We start from the raw sequence: 18,858 nt of genomic DNA, 5'->3' as shown, positions 1-18,858 counted from the left end.
GGGGGTTATAGGGCACTTAAGGGGTGAGGCGGCCCTGATGGGGTCAGGGGGGTTTATGGGGTCCTGATGGGGCCTTTATGGGGTTGGGGGGGGTTATAGGGCCCTGGTGGGGTCTGTATGGTGTCCTTATGGGGTTCTTACGGGGTGAGGGGTTCGTGATGGGGTCAGGGGACTTTATGGGGTCCTTATGGGGTCGGAGGGGTTTACAGAGCCCTTACAGGGTCCATATGGGTCCCTTATGGGGTGAGGGGGGTTTTATAGGGTCTTTATGGGGCCCTTATAGGGCCAGGGGGGTCCTGATGGGGTATTTATGGGGTTGGGGGGGGGTTTATAGGGCCCAGGTGGAGCCCTTATGGGGTCTGTATGGGGTGAGGGAGCTTTAGAGGGTCCTGATGGGGTCAGGAGGCCTTTATGGGGTCCTTATAGGGCCTTTATGGGATTAGGGGGGGTTATAGGGCCTTTATGGGATTGGGAGGGGGGTTATAGGGCACTTAAGGGGTGAGGCGGCCCTGATGGGGTCAGGGGGGTTTATGGGGTCCTGATGGGGTCTTTATGGGGTTGGGGGGGGTTATAGGGCCCTGGTGGGGTCTGTATGGTGTCCTTATGGGGTTCTTACGGGGTGAGGGGTTCGTGATGGGGTCAGGGGACTTTATGGGGTCCTTATGGGGTCGGAGGGGTTGACAGAGCCCTTACGAGGTCTATATGGGGCCCTTATGGGGTGAGAAGGGTTCTGTAGGGTCCTTATGGGGCCCTTATAGGGCCAGATGGGTCCTGATGGGGTATTTATGGGGACAGGGGGGGTTATAGGGCCCATGTGGAGCTGTTATGGGGTCTGTATGGGGTGTGGGGGGCTTTATAGGGTCCTGATGGGGTCAGGAGGCCTTTATGGGGTCCTTATAGGGCCTTTATGGGATTGGGGGGGGTTATAGGGCCTTTATGGGATTGGGAGGGGGGTTATAGGGCACTTAAGGGGTGAGGGGGCCCTGATGGGGTCAGGGGGGTTTATGGGGTCCTGATGGGGTCTTTATGGGGTTGGGGGGGGGTTATAGGGCCCTTGTGGGGTCTGTATGGTGTCCTTATGGGGTGAGGGGTTCATGATGGGGTCAGGGGGCCTTTATGGGGTCCTTATAGGGCCTTTATGGGGTCTCATCCATTGGCCTTTATTGGCACTGTCTCCAATCCCAAGGGGGGGACATTTGGGGTCCTTATGGGGTCTTCAGTCCCCCATTCCCGGGGGGGGGGACATTTGGGGTCCTTATGGGGTCTTCAGTCCCCCATTCCCGGGGGGGGGGACATTTGGGGTCCTTATGGGGTCTTCTTAGCAGAGCTGCACGCAGCCACCGTGCCCACGGCATGCTGAGGGGGATATAGGGGAAATTAGTGGGGTTATGGGGACGTGGGGGGGGATTTAGGGTTGTGGGGACATATGGGGGGTGTGGGGTATGGGGGACATGAAGGGATATGGGGATATGGGGGGGATATGGGGGGGATTTAGGGGGGATATGGGGGATTGGGGGACATGGGGGCATATTAGGGTATGGGGGTGTGGGGACTGAGGGGATATGGGGGAAATGTGGGGTATTTAGGGGGCATATGGGGGATTTAGGGGACATATGGGGGGGATTGGGGGACATATTGGGGTTGTGGGGAGTGTGGGGTTTTGGGGGCATGAAGGAATATGGGGTTGTGGGGGGGATATGGGGGATTTAGGGGAGATATGGGGGATTGGGGGCGTATTGGGGTATGGGTGTTATGGGGACTGAGGGGATATGGGGGGATATGGGGTATTTAGGGGGCATATGGGGGATTTAGGGGACATATGGGGATATGGGGGGGATTGGGGGACATTTTGGGGTCGTGGGGAGTGTGGGGTTTTGGGGACATAAAGGGACATGGGGTTGTGGGGGGAATATGGGGGATTTAGGGGGGATATGGGGGATTGGGGGTGTGGGGACGTATTGGGGTATGGGGGTGTGGGGACTGAGGGGATATGGGGGGGATATGGGGGATTTAGGGGATATATGGGGGATAGGGGGGGGTTGGGGGCCATATTGGGGTCGTGGGGAGTGTGGGGTTTTGGGGGCATGAAGGGACATGGGGTTGTGGGGGGGATATGGGGGATTTAGGGGGGATATGGGGGTGTGGGGACGTATTGGGGTATGGGGGTTGTGGGGACTGAGGGGATATGGGGGGATATGGGGGATTTAGGGGACATATGGGGGATATGGAGGGGTTGGGGGACATTTTGGGGTCGTGGGGAGTGTGGGGATTTGGGGGCATGAAGGGACATGGGGATATGGGGGGGATATGGGGGATTTAGGGGAGATATGGGGGATTGGGGGCGTATTGGGGTATGGGTGTTATGGGGACTGAGGGGATATGGGGGAGTTAGGGGACATATGGGGGATTTAGGGGGGATTGGGGGCCATATTGGGGTCGTGGGGAGTGTGGGGTTTTGGGGACATGAAGGGATATGGGGATATGGGAGAGGTGATGGGAGGACAGGAGGGGACAGGAGGTGACATGGGGACAGGAGGGGACAGGAGGGGGCATGGGGACAGGAGGGGACACGATGATAGGAGGTGACAATGACAGGAGGGGTCAGGAGGTGACAATGAGAGTAGAGGAAAGGGGGTGACATGGGGACAGGAGGGGACATGGGGACAGGAGGGGACAATGACAGGAGGGGACAGGAGGTGACATGGGGACAGGAGGTGACATGGGGACAGGAGGGGACAGGAGGGGACAGGAGGTGACATGGGGACAGGAGGGGACATGGGGACAGGAAGTGACATAGGGACAGGAGGGGACATGGGAACAGGAGGGGACAATGACAGGAGGGGACAGGAGGTGACATGGGGACAGGAGGTGACATGGGGACAGGAGGGGACAGGAGGGGACAGGAGGAGACATGGGGACAGGAGGGGACAGGAGGGGACAGGAGGGGACAGGAGGTGACATGGGGACAGGAGGGGGTGGCTGGAGGTGACAGGAGGGGACAGGAGGGGACAGGAGGAGACATGGGGACAGGAGGGGACAGGAGGGGACAGGAGGGGACAGGAGGTGACATGGGGACAGGAGGGGGTGGCTGGAGGTGACAGGAGGGGACAGGAGGGGACAATGACAGGAGGGAACAGGAGGTGACATGGGGACAGGAGGGGACAGGAGGGGACAGGAGGGGACACGATGATAGGAGGTGATGATGACAGGAGGTGACATGGGGACAGGAGGTGACATGAGGTGACAGGAGGTGATGATGACAGGAGGGGACATGAGGTGACAGGAGGTGACAGTAGGTGACAGGAGGTGACATGGGGACAGGAGGTGACAATGACAGGAGAGGACAGGAGGGGACATGAGGTGACAGTAGGTGACAGTAGGTGACAGGAGGTGACAGGAGGTGACAGGAGGTGCCATGAGGTGACATGAGGTGACAGGAGGTGACAGGAGGTGACAGGAGGTGACATGAGGTGCCATGAGGTGACAGTAGGTGACAGGAGGTGACCGGAGGTGACAGGAGGTGACAGGAGGTGACATGAGGTGACAGTAGGTGACAGGAGGTGACAGGAGGTGACATGAGGTGACATGAGGTGACAGTAGGTGACAGGAGGTGACAGTAGGTGACAGGAGGTGACATGGGGACAGGAGGTGATGATGACAGGAGGTGACATGAGGTGACAGGAGGTGACAGTAGGTGACATGAGGTGACCGGAGGTGACAGGAGGTGACAGGAGGTGACAGGAGGTGCCATGAGGTGCCATGAGGTGACAGTAGGTGACAGGAGGTGACATGAGGTGACAGTAGGTGACAGTAGGTGACACGAGGTGACATGGGGACAGGAGGTGATGATGACAGGAGGTGCCATGAGGTGACAGTAGGTGACAGGAGGTGCCATGAGGTGCCATGAGGTGACAGTAGGTGACATGGGGACAGGAGGTGATGATGACAGGAGGTGACATGAGGACAGTAGGTGACAGGAGGTGCCATGAGGTGACAGTAGGTGACAGTAGGTGACAGGAGGTGCCATGAGGTGACAGGAGGTGCCATGAGGTGACCGGAGGTGACAGTAGGTGACAGGAGGTGCCATGAGGTGCCATGAGGTGACAGTAGGTGACAGGAGGTGACATGAGGTGCCATGAGGTGACAGTAGGTGACATGGGGACAGGAGGTGATGATGACAGGAGGTGACATGAGGACAGTAGGTGACAGGAGGTGCCATGAGGTGACAGTAGGTGACAGTAGGTGACAGGAGGTGCCATGAGGTGACAGGAGGTGCCATGAGGTGACCGGAGGTGACAGTAGGTGACAGGAGGTGCCATGAGGTGCCATGAGGTGACAGTAGGTGACAGGAGGTGACATGAGGTCCCCGTGGTGACAGTAGGTGACAGGAGGTGCCATGAGGTGACAGTAGGTGACATGAGGTGACATGAGGTGACAGGAGGTGACAGTAGGTGACATGAGGTGACAGTAGGTGACAGTAGGTGCCATGAGGTGACAGTAGGTGACAGTAGGTGACAGTAGGTGACAGGAGGTGCCATGAGGTGACATGAGGTGACAGGAGGTGACATGAGGTGACAGGAGGTGACAGGAGGTGACAGGAGGTGACATGGGGACAGGAGGTGACATGAGGTGACATGAGGTGACAGGAGGTGACAGTAGGTGACAGGAGGTGACATGAGGTGACATGAGGTGACAGGAGGTGATGATGACAGGAGGTGACAGTAGGTGACATGAGGTGACATGAGGTGACAGTAGGTGACAGGAGGTGACAGGAGGTGACATGAGGTGACATGAGGTGACAGTAGGTGACAGGAGGTGACATGAGGTGCCAGTAGGTGACAGGAGGTGACAGTAGGTGACAGGAGGTGACCGGAGGTGACCGGAGGTGACAGGAGGTGCCATGAGGTGACAGGAGGTGCCATGAGGTGACAGGAGGTGCCATGAGGTGCCATGAGGTGACAGTAGGTGACAGGAGGTGATGATGACAGGAGGTGACATGAGGACAGTAGGTGACATGAGGTGACCGGAGGTGACAGTAGGTGACATGAGGTGACAGTAGGTGACAGTAGGTGACATGAGGTGCCATGAGGTGCCATGAGGTGACAGTAGGTGACATGAGGTGCCATGAGGTCCCCGTGGTGACAGTAGGTGACATGGGGACAGGAGGTGATGATGACAGGAGGTGACATGAGGACAGTAGGTGACAGGAGGTGAGCGGAGGTGACAGTAGGTGCCATGAGGTGACAGTAGGTGACAGTAGGTGACAGGAGGTGACAGTAGGTGCCATGAGGTGACAGTAGGTGCCATGAGGTGACAGGAGGTGCCATGAGGTCCCCGTGCCCACCCAGCAGGCAGCTCCAGAAGGCCCCTCGGGTGGCGTCCCCGGTGACGGCGCCGTGGGGCGCGGGGTTGGAGCGCCGGGAGGTGACGCGCACACAGCGGCCGTCGTCCCCAACGCCCCTCAGCTCCACCTCCACCACGTGGCAGTCGGGGACACTGCGGGGACAACGGCCGCTGGCACCCCAAAAAGGTGGCACCCCAAAAAGGTGGCACCCCAAAAGGTGGCACCCCAAAAAGGTGGCACCCCCAAAAGGTGACACCCCCAGATGTGACACTCCCAAAAGGTGACACCCCCAAGAGGTGACACCCCAAAAAGGTGGCACCCCCAAAAGGTGACACCCCCAGATGTGACACTCCCAAAAGGTGACCCCCATGATGCGCCACCCCCAAGAGGTGACACCCCCAAAAGGTGACACCCCCAAAAAGGTGACACCCCCAAGAGGTGACCCCCATGATGTGACACCCCCAAAAGGTGACACCCCCAAGAGGTGACACCCCCAAAAGATGACACCCCCAAGAGGTGACCCCCATGATGTGACACCCCCAAAAGGTGACACCCCCAAGAGGTGACACCCCCAAAAGGTGACACCCCCAAAAGGTGACCCCCATGATGTGACACCCCCAAAAGGTGACACCCCCAAGAGGTGACACCCCCAAAAGGTGACACCCCCAAAAGGTGACCCCCATGATGTGACACCCCCAAAAGGTGACACCCCCAAGAGGTGACACCCCCAAAAGGCGCCACCCCCAAAAAGTGCCACCCCCAAGAGGTGACCACCATGATAGGACACCCCCAAAAGGCGACACCCCCAAGAGGTGACACCCCCAAAAAGGTGACACCCCCAAGAGGTGACCCCCATGATGTGACACCCCCATGATATGACACCCCCATGATGTGACACCCCCAAAAGGCGCCACCCCCAAAAAGTGCCACCCCCCAGAGGTGACCCCCATGATACGACACCCCCAAAAGGCGCCACCCCCAAGAGGTGACCCCCATGATACGACACCCCCAAAATGTGACACCCCCAAGAGGTGACCCCCCAAGATGTGACCCCCATGATATGACACCCCCAAGATGTGACACCCCCAGGAGTTGACCCCCATGATATGACACCCCCAAAATGTGCCACCCCCAGATGTGACACCCCCAGGAGGTTGACCCCCATGATGTGACACCCCCAAAAGATGCCACCCCCAGACGTGACACCCCCAAAAGGCGCCACCCCCAAAAAGTGCCACCCCCAAGAGGTGACCCCCATGATACGACACCCCCAAAATGTGACACCCCCAAGAGGTGACCCCCCAAGATGTGACCCCCATGATATGACACTCCCATGGTATGACACCCCAAGATGCGCCACCCCCAATAGGTGACCCCCATGATGTGACACCCCCAAAAGATGCCACCCCCAGATGCGCCACCCCCAAAAGGTGACCCCAATGACACGACACCCCCATGATATGACACCCCCATGATACGACACCCCCAAAAGGTGCCACCCCCAAAATGCGCCACCCCCAAGGTGTGACCCCAAAGATGCGCCACCCCCAAAAGGTGACCCCCATGATACGACACCCCCATGATACGACACCCCCAAAAGGTGCCACCCCCAAAATGCGCCACCCCCAAGAGGTGACCCCAAAGATGCGCCACCCCCAAAAGGTGACCCCAATGACACGACACCCCCATGATACGACACCCCCATGATATGACACCCCAAGTTGTGACACCCCCAAGAGGTGACCCCAAGAGGTGACCCCAAAGATGCGCCACCCCAAAAAGCCCCCCACTCCCCCCCACCCCGATGTCCCCCCCACCCCGATGTCCCCTTACTCGGGGTCGGCCACCAGGCAGGCCTGGACGCCATCGAATCCGAGGCCCGGAGCCGCCACGGCGGCGGCCGCCATGGCGTTGACGTTGTGGGGCGCCATGGGGCAGAGGGGGCGCAGGGGACCCTCGTAGAGGACGGCGCGGCCCCCCGACGTCAGCGCGGCCTCCAGGCGCTCCCGCAGCCATCCCTGCAGGCGGAAGCTCTGCGGGGCCTTCGTCATCGTCACCTTCAGGGCCTGAGGGGGGCGGCACATTTGGGGTCACTGTGGGGTTGGGTGGGCGCCGTCCCCAACTTGGGGGCCGTTGTAGGGTTTGGGGACATCGGCCCACCTTGGGGACACTGTGGGGTTGGATGGATGTCCCACCTTGGGGACCGTTGTAGGGTTTGGGGACATTGTCCCCCCTTGGGGACACTGTGGGGTTGGGGACATCGTCCCACCTTGGGGGCCATTGTAGGGTTTGGGGACATCGGCCCACCTTGGGGACACCATAAGACTTTGGGGACATCATCCAACTTTGGGGACCATTGTACGGTTTGGGGACATCGGCCCCCCTTCGGGACACCATAGGGTTTGGGGACGTCACCCCACCTTGGGGGCCGTTGTAGGGTTTGGGGACATCGGCCCACCTTGGGGACACTGTGGGGTTGGATGGATGTCCCACCTTGGGGACCGTTGTAGGGTTTGGGGACATTGTCCCACCTTGGGGACCGTTGTAGGGTTTGGGGACATCGTCCCCCCTTGGGGACACCACAGGGTTTGGGGACATCGGCCCACCTTGGGGACACCATAGGACCTTGGGGACATCATCCCAACTTGGGGGCCGTTGTAGGGTTTGGGGACATCGGCCCACCTTGGGGACACTGTGGGGTTGGATGGATGTCCCACCTTGGGGACCGTTGTAGGGTTTGGGGACATTGTCCCACCTTGGGGACCGTTGTAGGGTTTGGGGACATCGTCCCCCCTTGGGGACACCACAGGGTTTGGGGACATCGGCCCACCTTGGGGACACCATAGGACCTTGGGGACATCATCCCAACTTGGGGGCCGTTGTAGGGTTTGGGGACATCGGCCCACCTTGGGGACACTGTGGGGTTGGATGGATGTCCCACCTTGGGGGCCGTTGTAGGGTTTGGGGACATTGTCCCACCTTGGGGACCGTTGTAGGGTTTGGGGACATCGGCCCACCTTGGGGACACCATAGGACCTTGGGGACATCATCCCAACTTGGGGGCCGTTGTAGGGTTTGGGGACATCGGCCCACCTTGGGGACACTGTGGGGTTGGGGACATCGTCCCACCTTGGGGACCATTGTAGGGTTTGGGGACATTGTCCCACCTTGGGGACCCCATAGGACCTTGGGGACATCATCCCAACTTGGGGGCAGTTGTAGGGTTTGGGGACATCGGCCCACCTTGGGGACCATTGTAGGGTTTGGGGACGTCACCGCAACTTGGGGGCCGTTGTAGGGTTTGGGGACATTGTCCCACCTTGGGGACACCACAGGGTTTGGGGACATCGGCCCACCTTGGGGACACCATAGGACCTTGGGGACATCATCCCAACTTGGGGGCCGTTGTAGGGTTTGGGGACATCGGCCCACCTTGGGGACCATTGTAGGGTTTGGGGACGTCACCCCAACTTGGGGGCCGTTGTAGGGTTTGGGGACATCGGCCCACCTTGGGGACCATTGTAGGGTTTGGGGACATTGTCCCACCTTGGGGACCCCATAGGACCTTGGGGACATCATCCCAACTTGGGGGCCGTTGTAGGGTTTGGGGACATCGGCCCACCTTGGGGACACTGTGGGGTTGGATGGATGTCCCACCTTGGGGACCGTTGTAGGGTTTGGGGACATCGTCCCACCTTGGGGACCGTTGTAGGGTTTGGGGACATTGTCCCACCTTGGGGACCGTTGTAGGGTTTGGGGACATCGTCCCCCCTTGGGGACACCACAGGGTTTGGGGACATCGGCCCACCTTGGGGACACCATAGGACCTTGGGGACATCATCCCAACTTGGGGGCCGTTGTAGGGTTTGGGGACATTGTCCCACCTTGGGGACCCCATAGGACCTTGGGGACGTCACCCCAACTTGGGGGCCGTTGTAGGGTTTGGGGACATCGTCCCACCTTGGGGACACTGTGGGGTTGGATGGATGTCCCACCTTGGGGGCCGTTGTAGGGTTTGGGGACATTGTCCCACCTTGGGGGCCGTTGTAGGGTTTGGGGACATCGTCCCCCCTTGGGGACACCACAGGGTTTGGGGACATCGGCCCACCTTGGGGACACCATAGGACCTTGGGGACATCATCCCAACTTGGGGGCCGTTGTAGGGTTTGGGGACATTGTCCCACCTTGGGGACCCCATAGGACCTTGGGGACGTCACCCCAACTTGGGGGCCGTTGTAGGGTTTGGGGACATCGTCCCACCTTGGGGACACTGTGGGGTTGGATGGATGTCCCACCTTGGGGGCCGTTGTAGGGTTTGGGGACATTGTCCCACCTTGGGGGCCGTTGTAGGGTTTGGGGACATCGTCCCCCCTTGGGGACACTGTGGGGTTGGGGACATCGTCCCACCTTGGGGACCATTGTAGGGTTTGAGGGCATCGGCCCACCATGGGGACACCATAGGGTTAGGGGACATTGTCACCCCTTGGGGACACTGTGGGGTCGAGTGGGCGCCGTCCCCCAACTTGGGGGCCATTGTAGGGTTTGGGGACATCGTCCCCCCTTGGGGACACCACAGGGTTTGGGGACATCGGCCCACCTTGGGGACACCATAGGGTTGGATGGATGTCCCACCTTGGGGACCCCATAGGACTTTGAGGACATCATCCCACTTTGGGGGCCGTTGTAGGATTTGGGGACATCGTCCCACTTTGGGGACTGTTGTAGGGTTTGGGGACATTGTCCCACCTTGGGGACCGTTGTAGGGTTTGGGGACATCGTCCCCCCTTGGGGACACCACAGGGTTTGGGGACATCGGCCCACCTTGGGGACACCATAGGACCTTGGGGACATCATCCCAACTTGGGGGCCGTTGTAGGATTTGGGGACATCGTCCCACTTTGGGGACTGTTGTAGGGTTTGGGGGTATTGACCCACCCTGGGGACCATTGTAGGGTTTGGGGACATCGTCCCCCCTTGGGGACACCACAGGGTTTGGGGACATCGGCCCACCTTTGGGACACCATAGGGTTTGGGGACGTCACCCCACCTTGGGGGCCATTGTAGGGTTTGGGGACATCGTCCCCCCTTGGGGACACTGTGGGGTTGGATGGATGTCCCACCTTGGGGACCATTGTAGGGTTTGAGGGCATCGGCCCACCATGGGGACACCATAGGGTTTGGGGACATTGTCATCCCTTGGGGACACTGTGGGGTCGAGTGGGCGCCGTCCCCCAACTTGGGGGCCATTGTAGGGTTTGGGGACATCGGCCCACCTTGGGGACACCACAGGGTTTGGGGACATCGGCCCACCTTGGGGACACCATAGGGTTGGATGGATGTCCCACCTTGGGGACCCCATAGGACTTTGAGGACATCATCCCACTTTGGGGGCCGTTGTAGGATTTGGGGACATCGTCCCACTTTGGGGACTGTTGTAGGGTTTGGGGGTATTGACCCACCCTGGGGACCATTGTAGGGTTTGGGGACATCGTCCCCCCTTGGGGACACCACAGGGTTTGGGGACATCGGCCCACCTTGGGGACACCATAGGGTTTGGGGACATCGGCCCACCTTTGGGACACCATAGGGTTTGGGGACGTCACCCCACCTTGGGGGCCATTGTAGGGTTTGGGGACATCGGCCCACCTTGGGGACCAACGTAGGGTTGGATGGATGTCCCACCTTGGGGACCGTTGTAGGGTTTGGGGACATCGGCCCACCTTGGGGACACTGTGGGGTTGGGGACATCGGCCCACCTTGGGGACCATTGTAGGGTTTGGGGACATTGTCCCACCTTGGGGACACCATAAGACTTTGGGGACATTGTCCCACTTTGGGGACCATTGTAGGGTTTGGGGACATCGGCCCCCCTTGGGGACACTGTGGGGTTGGGTGGGCGTCGTCCCACCTTGGGGGCCATTGTAGGGTTTGGGGACATCGTCCCACCTTGGGGACAGCATAGGGTTTGGGGACGTCACCCCAACTTGGGGACCGTTGTAGGGTTTGGGGACATCGTCCCCCCTTGGGGACACCACAGGGTTTGGGGACATTGGCCCACCTTGGGGACACCATAGGGTTTGGGGACGTCATCCCAACTTGGGGGCCGTTGTAGGGTTTGGGGACATCGGCCCACCTTGGGGACACCATAGGGTTGGATGGATGTCCCACCTTGGGGACCGTTGTAGGGTTTGGGGACGCTATTGTTGGTGTCCCCACCCCCCTGATGTCCCCAACCCCACGGTGTCCCCACCCCTATGGTGTCCCCACAGTGTCCCCACCCCCCTGATGTCCCCAACCCCACGGTGTCCCCACCCCTATGGTGTCCCCACAGTGTCCCCACCCCCCTGATGTCCCCAACCCCACGGTGTCCCCAACCCCACGGTGTCCCCACCCCTATGGTGTCCCCCACCCCACACTGTCCCCCACCCCTATGGTGTCCCCATGGTGTCCCCACCGCACGATGTCCCCAACCCCTACAGTGTCCCCATGGTGTCCCCATCCCTATGGTGTCCCCACAGTGTCCCCAACCCCGTGCTGTCCCGACCCCTATGGTGTCCCCACCCCTATGGTGTCCCCACGGTGTTCCCATACCCACAGTGTCCCCACCCCTATGATGTCCCCCACCCCCACACTGTCCCCCACCCCATTGTGTCCCCATCCCTATGGTGTCCCTCACCCCACAGCGTCCCCCATCCCTATGGTGTCCCCATAGTGTCCCCATCCCCACCCCCACACTGTCCCCAACCCCACAGTGTCCCCACCCCATGGTGTACCCACCCTATGGCGTCCTCCACCCCACACTGTCCCCCATCCCTATGGTGTCCCCATTGTGTCCCCACCCCCACAGCGTCCCCCGCCCCACGGTGTCCCCACAGTGTCCCCCATCCCTACGGTGTCCCCACAGTGTCCCCAACCCTATGCTGTCCCCACCCCTATGGTGTCCCCCACCCCACAGTGTCCCCCATCCCTACGGTGTCCCCATGGTGTCTCCATCCTTATGGTGTCCCCACAGTGTCCCCCACCCCTATGGTGTCCCCCACCCCACACTGTCCCCTACCCCATGGTGTCCCCTATCCCTATGCTGTCCCTACAGTGTCCCCACCCCACACTGTCCCCCATCCCTATGCTGTCCCTACAGTGTCCCCACAGTGTCCCCACCCTATGGTGTCCCCCACCCACCCCACGGTGTCCCCCACCCCACACTGTCCCCCACCCCACAGTGTCCCCATCCCTATAGTGTCCCCCACCCCATGGTGTCCCCCACCCCTATGGTGTCCCCAACCCCCACGGTGTCCCCACAGTGTCCCCATCCCCACCCCCACACTGTCCCCCACCCCACACTGTCCCCACCCCTACGGTGTCCCCACAGTGTCCCCCACCCCATGGTGTCCCCACCCCTATGGTGTCCCCCACCCCACACTGTCCCCCATCCCTATGCTGTCCCTACAGTGTCCCCATTGTGTCCCCACCCTATGGTGTCCCCCACCCACCCCACGGTGTCCCCCACCCCACACTGTCCCCCACCCCACAGTGTCCCCATCCCTATAGTGTCCCCCACCCCATGGTGTCCCCCACCCCTATGGTGTCCCCAACCCCCACGGTGTCCCCACAGTGTCCCCATCCCCACCCCCACACTGTCCCCCACCCCACACTGTCCCCACCCCTACGGTGTCCCCACAGTGTCCCCCACCCCATGGTGTCCCCTATCCCTATGCTGTCCCTACAGTGTCCCCGTTGTGTCCCCACCCCTATGGTGTCCCCCACCCCACACTGTCCCCCACCCCACGGTGTCCCCACCCCTATGGTGTCCCCCACCCCACACTGTCCCCCATCCCTATGCTGTCCCTACAGTGTCCCCATTGTGTCCCCACCCCTATGGTGTCCCCCACCCCACACTGCCCCCCACCCCACAGTGTCCCCACCCCTATGGTGTCCCCCACCCCACGGTGTCCCCACAGTGTCCCCCACCCCACAGTGTCCCCCATCCCTATGCTGTCCCTACAGTGTCCCCACAGTGTCCCCACCCCTATGGTGTCCCCCACCCCACAGTGTCCCCACAGTGTCCCCACCCTATGGTGTCCCCCACCCACCCCACGGTGTCCCCCACCCCACACTGTCCCCCATCCCTATGCTGTCCCTACAGTGTCCCCATTGTGTCCCCACCCCTATGGCGTCCCCCACCCCACACTGCTCCCCACCCCACAGTGTCCCCACCCCTATGGCGTCCCCCACCCCACACTGCCCCCCACCCCACAGTGTCCCCACCCCTATGGTGTCCCCCACCCACCCCATTGTGTCCCCACCCCTACGGCGCCCCCCACCCCCCGTTGTCCCCCGGCTGTCACCGCCAGCGTCCCGTCGTCATCCATGCGCCGGATGTCCTCGCAGCCCCACAGCGCCCCCCGGGGGACGTATAGGGTGTGCCCCCCCCGCAGCGCCGCCCCCCGCAGCCGCTGCTCCGTTTCGGGGTCCGCCAGCGCTGTGGGGGACCCCAACTGCGGACAGAGGGAGGTGGGCCGCGCGTCCACAATGGCCCCAATGACCCCAATGACCCCAATGACCCCAATGACCCCGATGTCCCCACCGTGGTGGCCCCAATGACCCCAATGACCCCAATGACCCCAAATCCCTACCCCAATGACCCCAAAGACCCCAATGACCCCAATGACCCCGATGTCCCCACCGTGGTGGCCCCAATGACCCCAATGACCCCAATGTCCCAACCCCAATGACCCCAATGACCCCAATGATCTCAACATCCCAACCCCAATGACCCCAATGACCCCAATGACCCCAATGACCCCAACGTCCCAACTCCAATGGCCCCAATGGCCCCAATGACCCCAATGACCCCAATGTCCCAACCCCAATGGCCCCAATGTCCCAACCCCAATGACCTCAATGACCCCAAAGTCCCAACCCCAATGACCCCAATGACCCCAATGACCCCAATGTTCCAACCCCAATGACCCCACTGTCCCCAGTGACCCCAAAACCCGACCCCAATGACCCCAATGTTCCAATCCCAATGACCCCACTGTCCCCAATGACCCCAATATCCCAACCCCAATGATCCCAATGACCCCAATGACCCCAACGTCCCAACCCCTATGACCCCAATATCCTAACCCCAATGACCCCAATGGCCCCAATGACCCCAATGTCCCAACCCTAATGACCCCAGTGTCCCCAGTGACCCCAAATCCCAACCCCAATGACCCCAATATTCCAATCCCAATGACCTCAATGTCCCCAATGACACCAATGACCCCAACATCCCAACCCCAATGACCCCAATGTCCCCAGTGTCCCCACCATGGTGGCCCCAATGACCCCAATGTCCCCAATGACCCCAATGACCCCAATGACCCCAACGTCCCAACCCCAATGACCCCAGTGTCCCCAGTGACCCCAAATCCCAACCCCAATAACCCCAACATCCCAATCCCAATGACCCCGATGTCCCCACCATGGTGGCTCCAATGACCCCAATGACCCCAATGACCCCAATGTCCCAACCCCAATGACCCCAATGACCCCAACGTCCCAACCCCAATGGCCCCAATGACCCCAATGTCCCCACCATGGTGGCCCCAATGACCCCAATGACCCCAATGTCCCAACCCCAATGACCCCAATGACCCCAACATCCCAACCCCAATGGCCCCAATGACCCCAATGTCCCAACCCCAATGGCCCCAATGACCCCAATGGCCCCAACGTCCCAACCCCAATGGCCCCAATGACCCCAATGACCCCAATAACCCCAGATCCCAATGTCCCAACCCCAATGACCCCACTGTCCCCAGTGACCCCAAATTCCGACCCCAATGACCCCAATGTCCCAACCCCAATGACCCCAATGACCCCAATGTCCCCAACATCCCAACCCCAATGGCCCCAATGACCCCAATGTCCCAACCCCAATGGCCCCAATGACCCCAATGACCCCAACGTCCCAACCCCAATGGCCCCAATGACCCCAATGACCCCAATAACCCCAGATCCCAATGGCCCAACCCCAATGACCCCAATGGCCCCAATGACCCCAATGTCCCCATCATGGTGGCCCCAATGACTCCAATGACCCCAGTGACCCCAACATCCCAACCCCAATGACCCCAATGACACCAATATCCCAACCCCAATGGCCCCAATGACCCCAATGTCCCAACCCCAATGACTCCAATGACCCCAATGACCCCAACGTCCCAATCCCAATGACCCCAATGACCCCAACGTCCCTACCCCAATGACCCCAATGTCCCTACCCCAATGACCCCAATGACCCCAATGACCCCAATATCCCAACCCCAATGACCCCAATGACCCCAGTGACCCCAACATCCCAACCCCAATGACCCCAATGACCCCAATGCCCCCAATGACCCCAATATCCCAACCCCAATGACCCCAATGACCGCAATGACCCCAACATCCCAACCCCAATGACCCCAATGGCCCCAATGACCCTGATGTCCCAACCCCAATGACCCCAATGACCCCAATGACCCCAAAGTCCCCAATGACACCAATGTCCCAACCCCAATGACCCCAATGCCCCCAATGCCCCCAATGTCCCCAACGCCCCCAATGTCCCCAATATCCCAACCCAAAACCCCGATGTCCCCAATGTCCCCAATGTTCCCAACGCCCCCAATGTCCCCAACGTCCCCAACGCCCCCAATGTCCCCACCGCCCCCAATTTCCCCCATGTCCCCAATGTCCCCAATGTCCCCAATGCCCCCAATGCCCCCAATGTCCCAACCCCAATGACCCCACTGTCCCCAGTGACCCCAAATCCCGACCCCAATGACCCCAATGTCCCAACCCCAATGTCCCCAATGTCCCCAATATCCCCCATGTCCCCAATGTCCCCAACGCCCCCAATATCCCCCAACAGCCCCAATGTCCCCAATGCCCCCAATGTCCCCAACGCCCCCAATGTCCCCAATGTCCCCAACGTCCCCAATATCCCAACCCAACACCCCAATGCCCCCAACGCCCCCAATGTCCCCATTGACCCCAATGGCCCCAATGACTCCATTGACCCCATTGACTCCATTGACCCCAACACCCCCATTGACCCCAATGTCCCCAACGCCCCCCATGTCCCCAACGCCCCCCATGTCCCCAATGTCCCCAACGTCCCCACTGTCCCCACCATGAAGTCGGCGTGCTGCAGGATGTCCTCTCCGTGCTGCTGGGCCACACACGGATGCGCCACCTCCACCACCAGGTCCACCCCCCTGGGGACATTGGGGGGACATTGGGGTCACATAGGTGACACTGTGGTGATATTGGGGTGACAATGGGGTCCCATGGGTAACAATGGGGGCCCATAGGTGACACTGAGGTGACATTGGGGGACATTGGGGTGCCATTGGGGTCCCATGCGTGACAATGGGGGCCCATTGGTGACACTGAGGTGACATGAAGGTGACATTGGGGTGACATTGGGGTCCCATAGGTGACACTGTGGTGCCATTGGGGTGCCATTGGGGTCCCAGAGTGGCACTGTGGTGATATTGGGGTGACAATGGGGTCCCATGGGTAACAATGGGGGCCCATAGGTGACACTGAGGTGACATTGGGGTCACATAGATGACACTGAGGTGACATTGGGGTGACATTGGGGTGACCTTGGGGTGACAATGGGGGCCCATGGGTGACAATGGGGTCCCATAGGTGACACTGAGGTGACACTGAGGGACATTGGGGTGCCATTGGGGTCCCATGCGTGACAATGGGGGCCCATAGGTGACACTGAGGTGACATTGGGGGACATTGGGGTGCCATTGGGGTCCCATGCGTGACAATGGGGGCCCATTGGTGACACTGAGGTGACATGAAGGTGACATTGGGGTGACATTGGGGTCCCATAGGTGACACTGTGGTGCCATTGGGGTGCCATTGGGGTCCCAGAGTGGCACTGTGGTGATATTGGGGTGACAATGGGGTCCCATGGGTGACAATGGGGTCCCATAGGTGACACTGAGGTGACATTGGGGTCACATAGATGACATTGAGGTGACACTGGGGTAACATTGGGGTGACATTGAGGTGACAATGGGGCCCCATGGGTGACAATGGGGTCCCATAGGTGACACTGAGGTGACACTGAGGACATTGGGGTGCCATTGGGGTCCCATGCGTGACAATGGGGTCCCATAGGTGACACTGAGGTGACATTGGGGTCACATAGATGACATTGAGGTGACATTGGGGTGACAATGGGGTGACAATGGGGTCCCATGGGTGACAATGGGGTCCCATAGGTGACACTGAGGTGACATTGGGGGACATTGGGGTGCCATTGGGGTCCCATGCGTGACAATGGGGGCCCATTGGTGACACTGAGGTGACATGAAGGTGACATTGGGGTGACATTGGGGTCCCATAGGTGACACTGTGGTGCCATTGGGGTGCCATTGGGGTCCCAGAGTGGCACTGTGGTGATATTGGGGTGACAATGGGGTCCCATGGGTGACAATGGGGTCCCATAGGTGACACTGAGGTGACATTGGGGTCACATAGATGACATTGAGGTGACATTGGGGTGACAATGGGGTGACAATGGGGTCCCATGGGTGACAATGGGGTCCCATAGGTGACACTGAGGCGACATTGGGGGACATTGGGGTGCCATTGGGGTCCCATGCGTGACAATGGGGGCCCATTGGTGACACTGAGGTGACATGAAGGTGACATTGGGGTGACATTGGGGTCCCATAGGTGACACTGTGGTGCCATTGGGGTGCCATTGGGGTCCCAGAGTGGCACTGTGGTGATATTGGGGTGACAATGGGGTCCCATGGGTGACAATGGGATCCCATAGGTGACACTGAGGTGACATTGGGGTCACATAGATGACACTGAGGTGACATTGGGGTGACATTGGGGTGACCTTGGGGTGACAATGGGGGCCCATGGGTGACAATGGGGGCCCATAGGTGACACTGAGGTGACATTGGGGGACATTGGGGTGCCATTGGGGTCCCATGCGTGACAATGGGGGCCCATTGGTGACACTGAGGTGACATGAAGGTGACATTGGGGTGACATTGGGGTCCCATAGGTGACACTGTGGTGCCATTGGGGTGCCATTGGGGTCCCAGAGTGGCACTGTGGTGATATTGGGGTGACAATGGGGTCCCATGGGTGACAATGGGGTCCCATAGGTGACACTGAGGTGACATTGGGGTCACATAGATGACATTGAGGTGACATTGGGGTGACAATGGGGTGACAATGGGGTCCCATGGGTGACAATGGGGTCCCATAGGTGACACTGAGGTGACATTGGGTGACATTGGGGTGCCTTTGGGGTCCCATGCGTGACAATGGGGGCCCATTGGTGACACTGAGGTGACATGAAGGTGACATTGGGGTGCCATTGGGGTCCCAGAGTGGCACTGTGGTGATATTGGGGTGACATTGGGGTCCCATAGGTGACACTGTGGTGCCATTGGGGTGCCATTGGGGTCCCGGAGTGGCACTGTGGTGATATTGGG

At 60.1% G+C, this 18,858-nt stretch overlaps 2 protein-coding genes across 2 annotated transcripts in view; both read right to left on the bottom strand.

Moving 5' to 3' along the window:
- Nucleotides 1-1,139: 1,139 nt before the first annotated feature.
- ASPDH (aspartate dehydrogenase domain containing) overlaps nucleotides 1,140-18,858 on the bottom strand; it is a 28,382-nt gene continuing 10,663 nt past the window's right edge. Inside the window, exons 4-8 of the mRNA XM_040657019.2 lie at nucleotides 16,509-16,593; nucleotides 13,690-13,839; nucleotides 7,178-7,410; nucleotides 5,345-5,496; nucleotides 1,140-1,356 (exon numbers count right to left, since the gene is read on the bottom strand). Coding sequence (XP_040512953.1) covers nucleotides 1,319-1,356; nucleotides 5,345-5,496; nucleotides 7,178-7,410; nucleotides 13,690-13,839; nucleotides 16,509-16,593 — 658 coding nt within the window. The 3' untranslated portion in view covers nucleotides 1,140-1,318. The remainder of the gene's footprint in view (nucleotides 1,357-5,344; nucleotides 5,497-7,177; nucleotides 7,411-13,689; nucleotides 13,840-16,508; nucleotides 16,594-18,858) is intronic.
- Nucleotides 10,161-11,639, bottom strand: LOC112530182 (soluble scavenger receptor cysteine-rich domain-containing protein SSC5D-like). Its single transcript, XM_040657018.1, has 2 exons — nucleotides 10,655-11,639; nucleotides 10,161-10,429 (listed from the first exon to the last, which is right to left on the bottom strand). Exons 1-2 carry the CDS (start codon nucleotides 11,392-11,394, stop codon nucleotides 10,195-10,197), a joined length of 975 nt encoding a protein of 324 aa, XP_040512952.1. The 5' UTR covers nucleotides 11,395-11,639; the 3' UTR covers nucleotides 10,161-10,194.

Source organism: Gallus gallus, unplaced genomic scaffold (genome assembly GCF_016699485.2).
Source record: "Gallus gallus isolate bGalGal1 unplaced genomic scaffold, bGalGal1.mat.broiler.GRCg7b scaffold_43, whole genome shotgun sequence".
Taxonomy (NCBI): domain Eukaryota; kingdom Metazoa; phylum Chordata; class Aves; order Galliformes; family Phasianidae; genus Gallus; species Gallus gallus.
The sequence above is the reverse complement of the archived record's forward strand: the minus strand, read 5'-3'. Positions and strand labels throughout refer to the sequence as shown.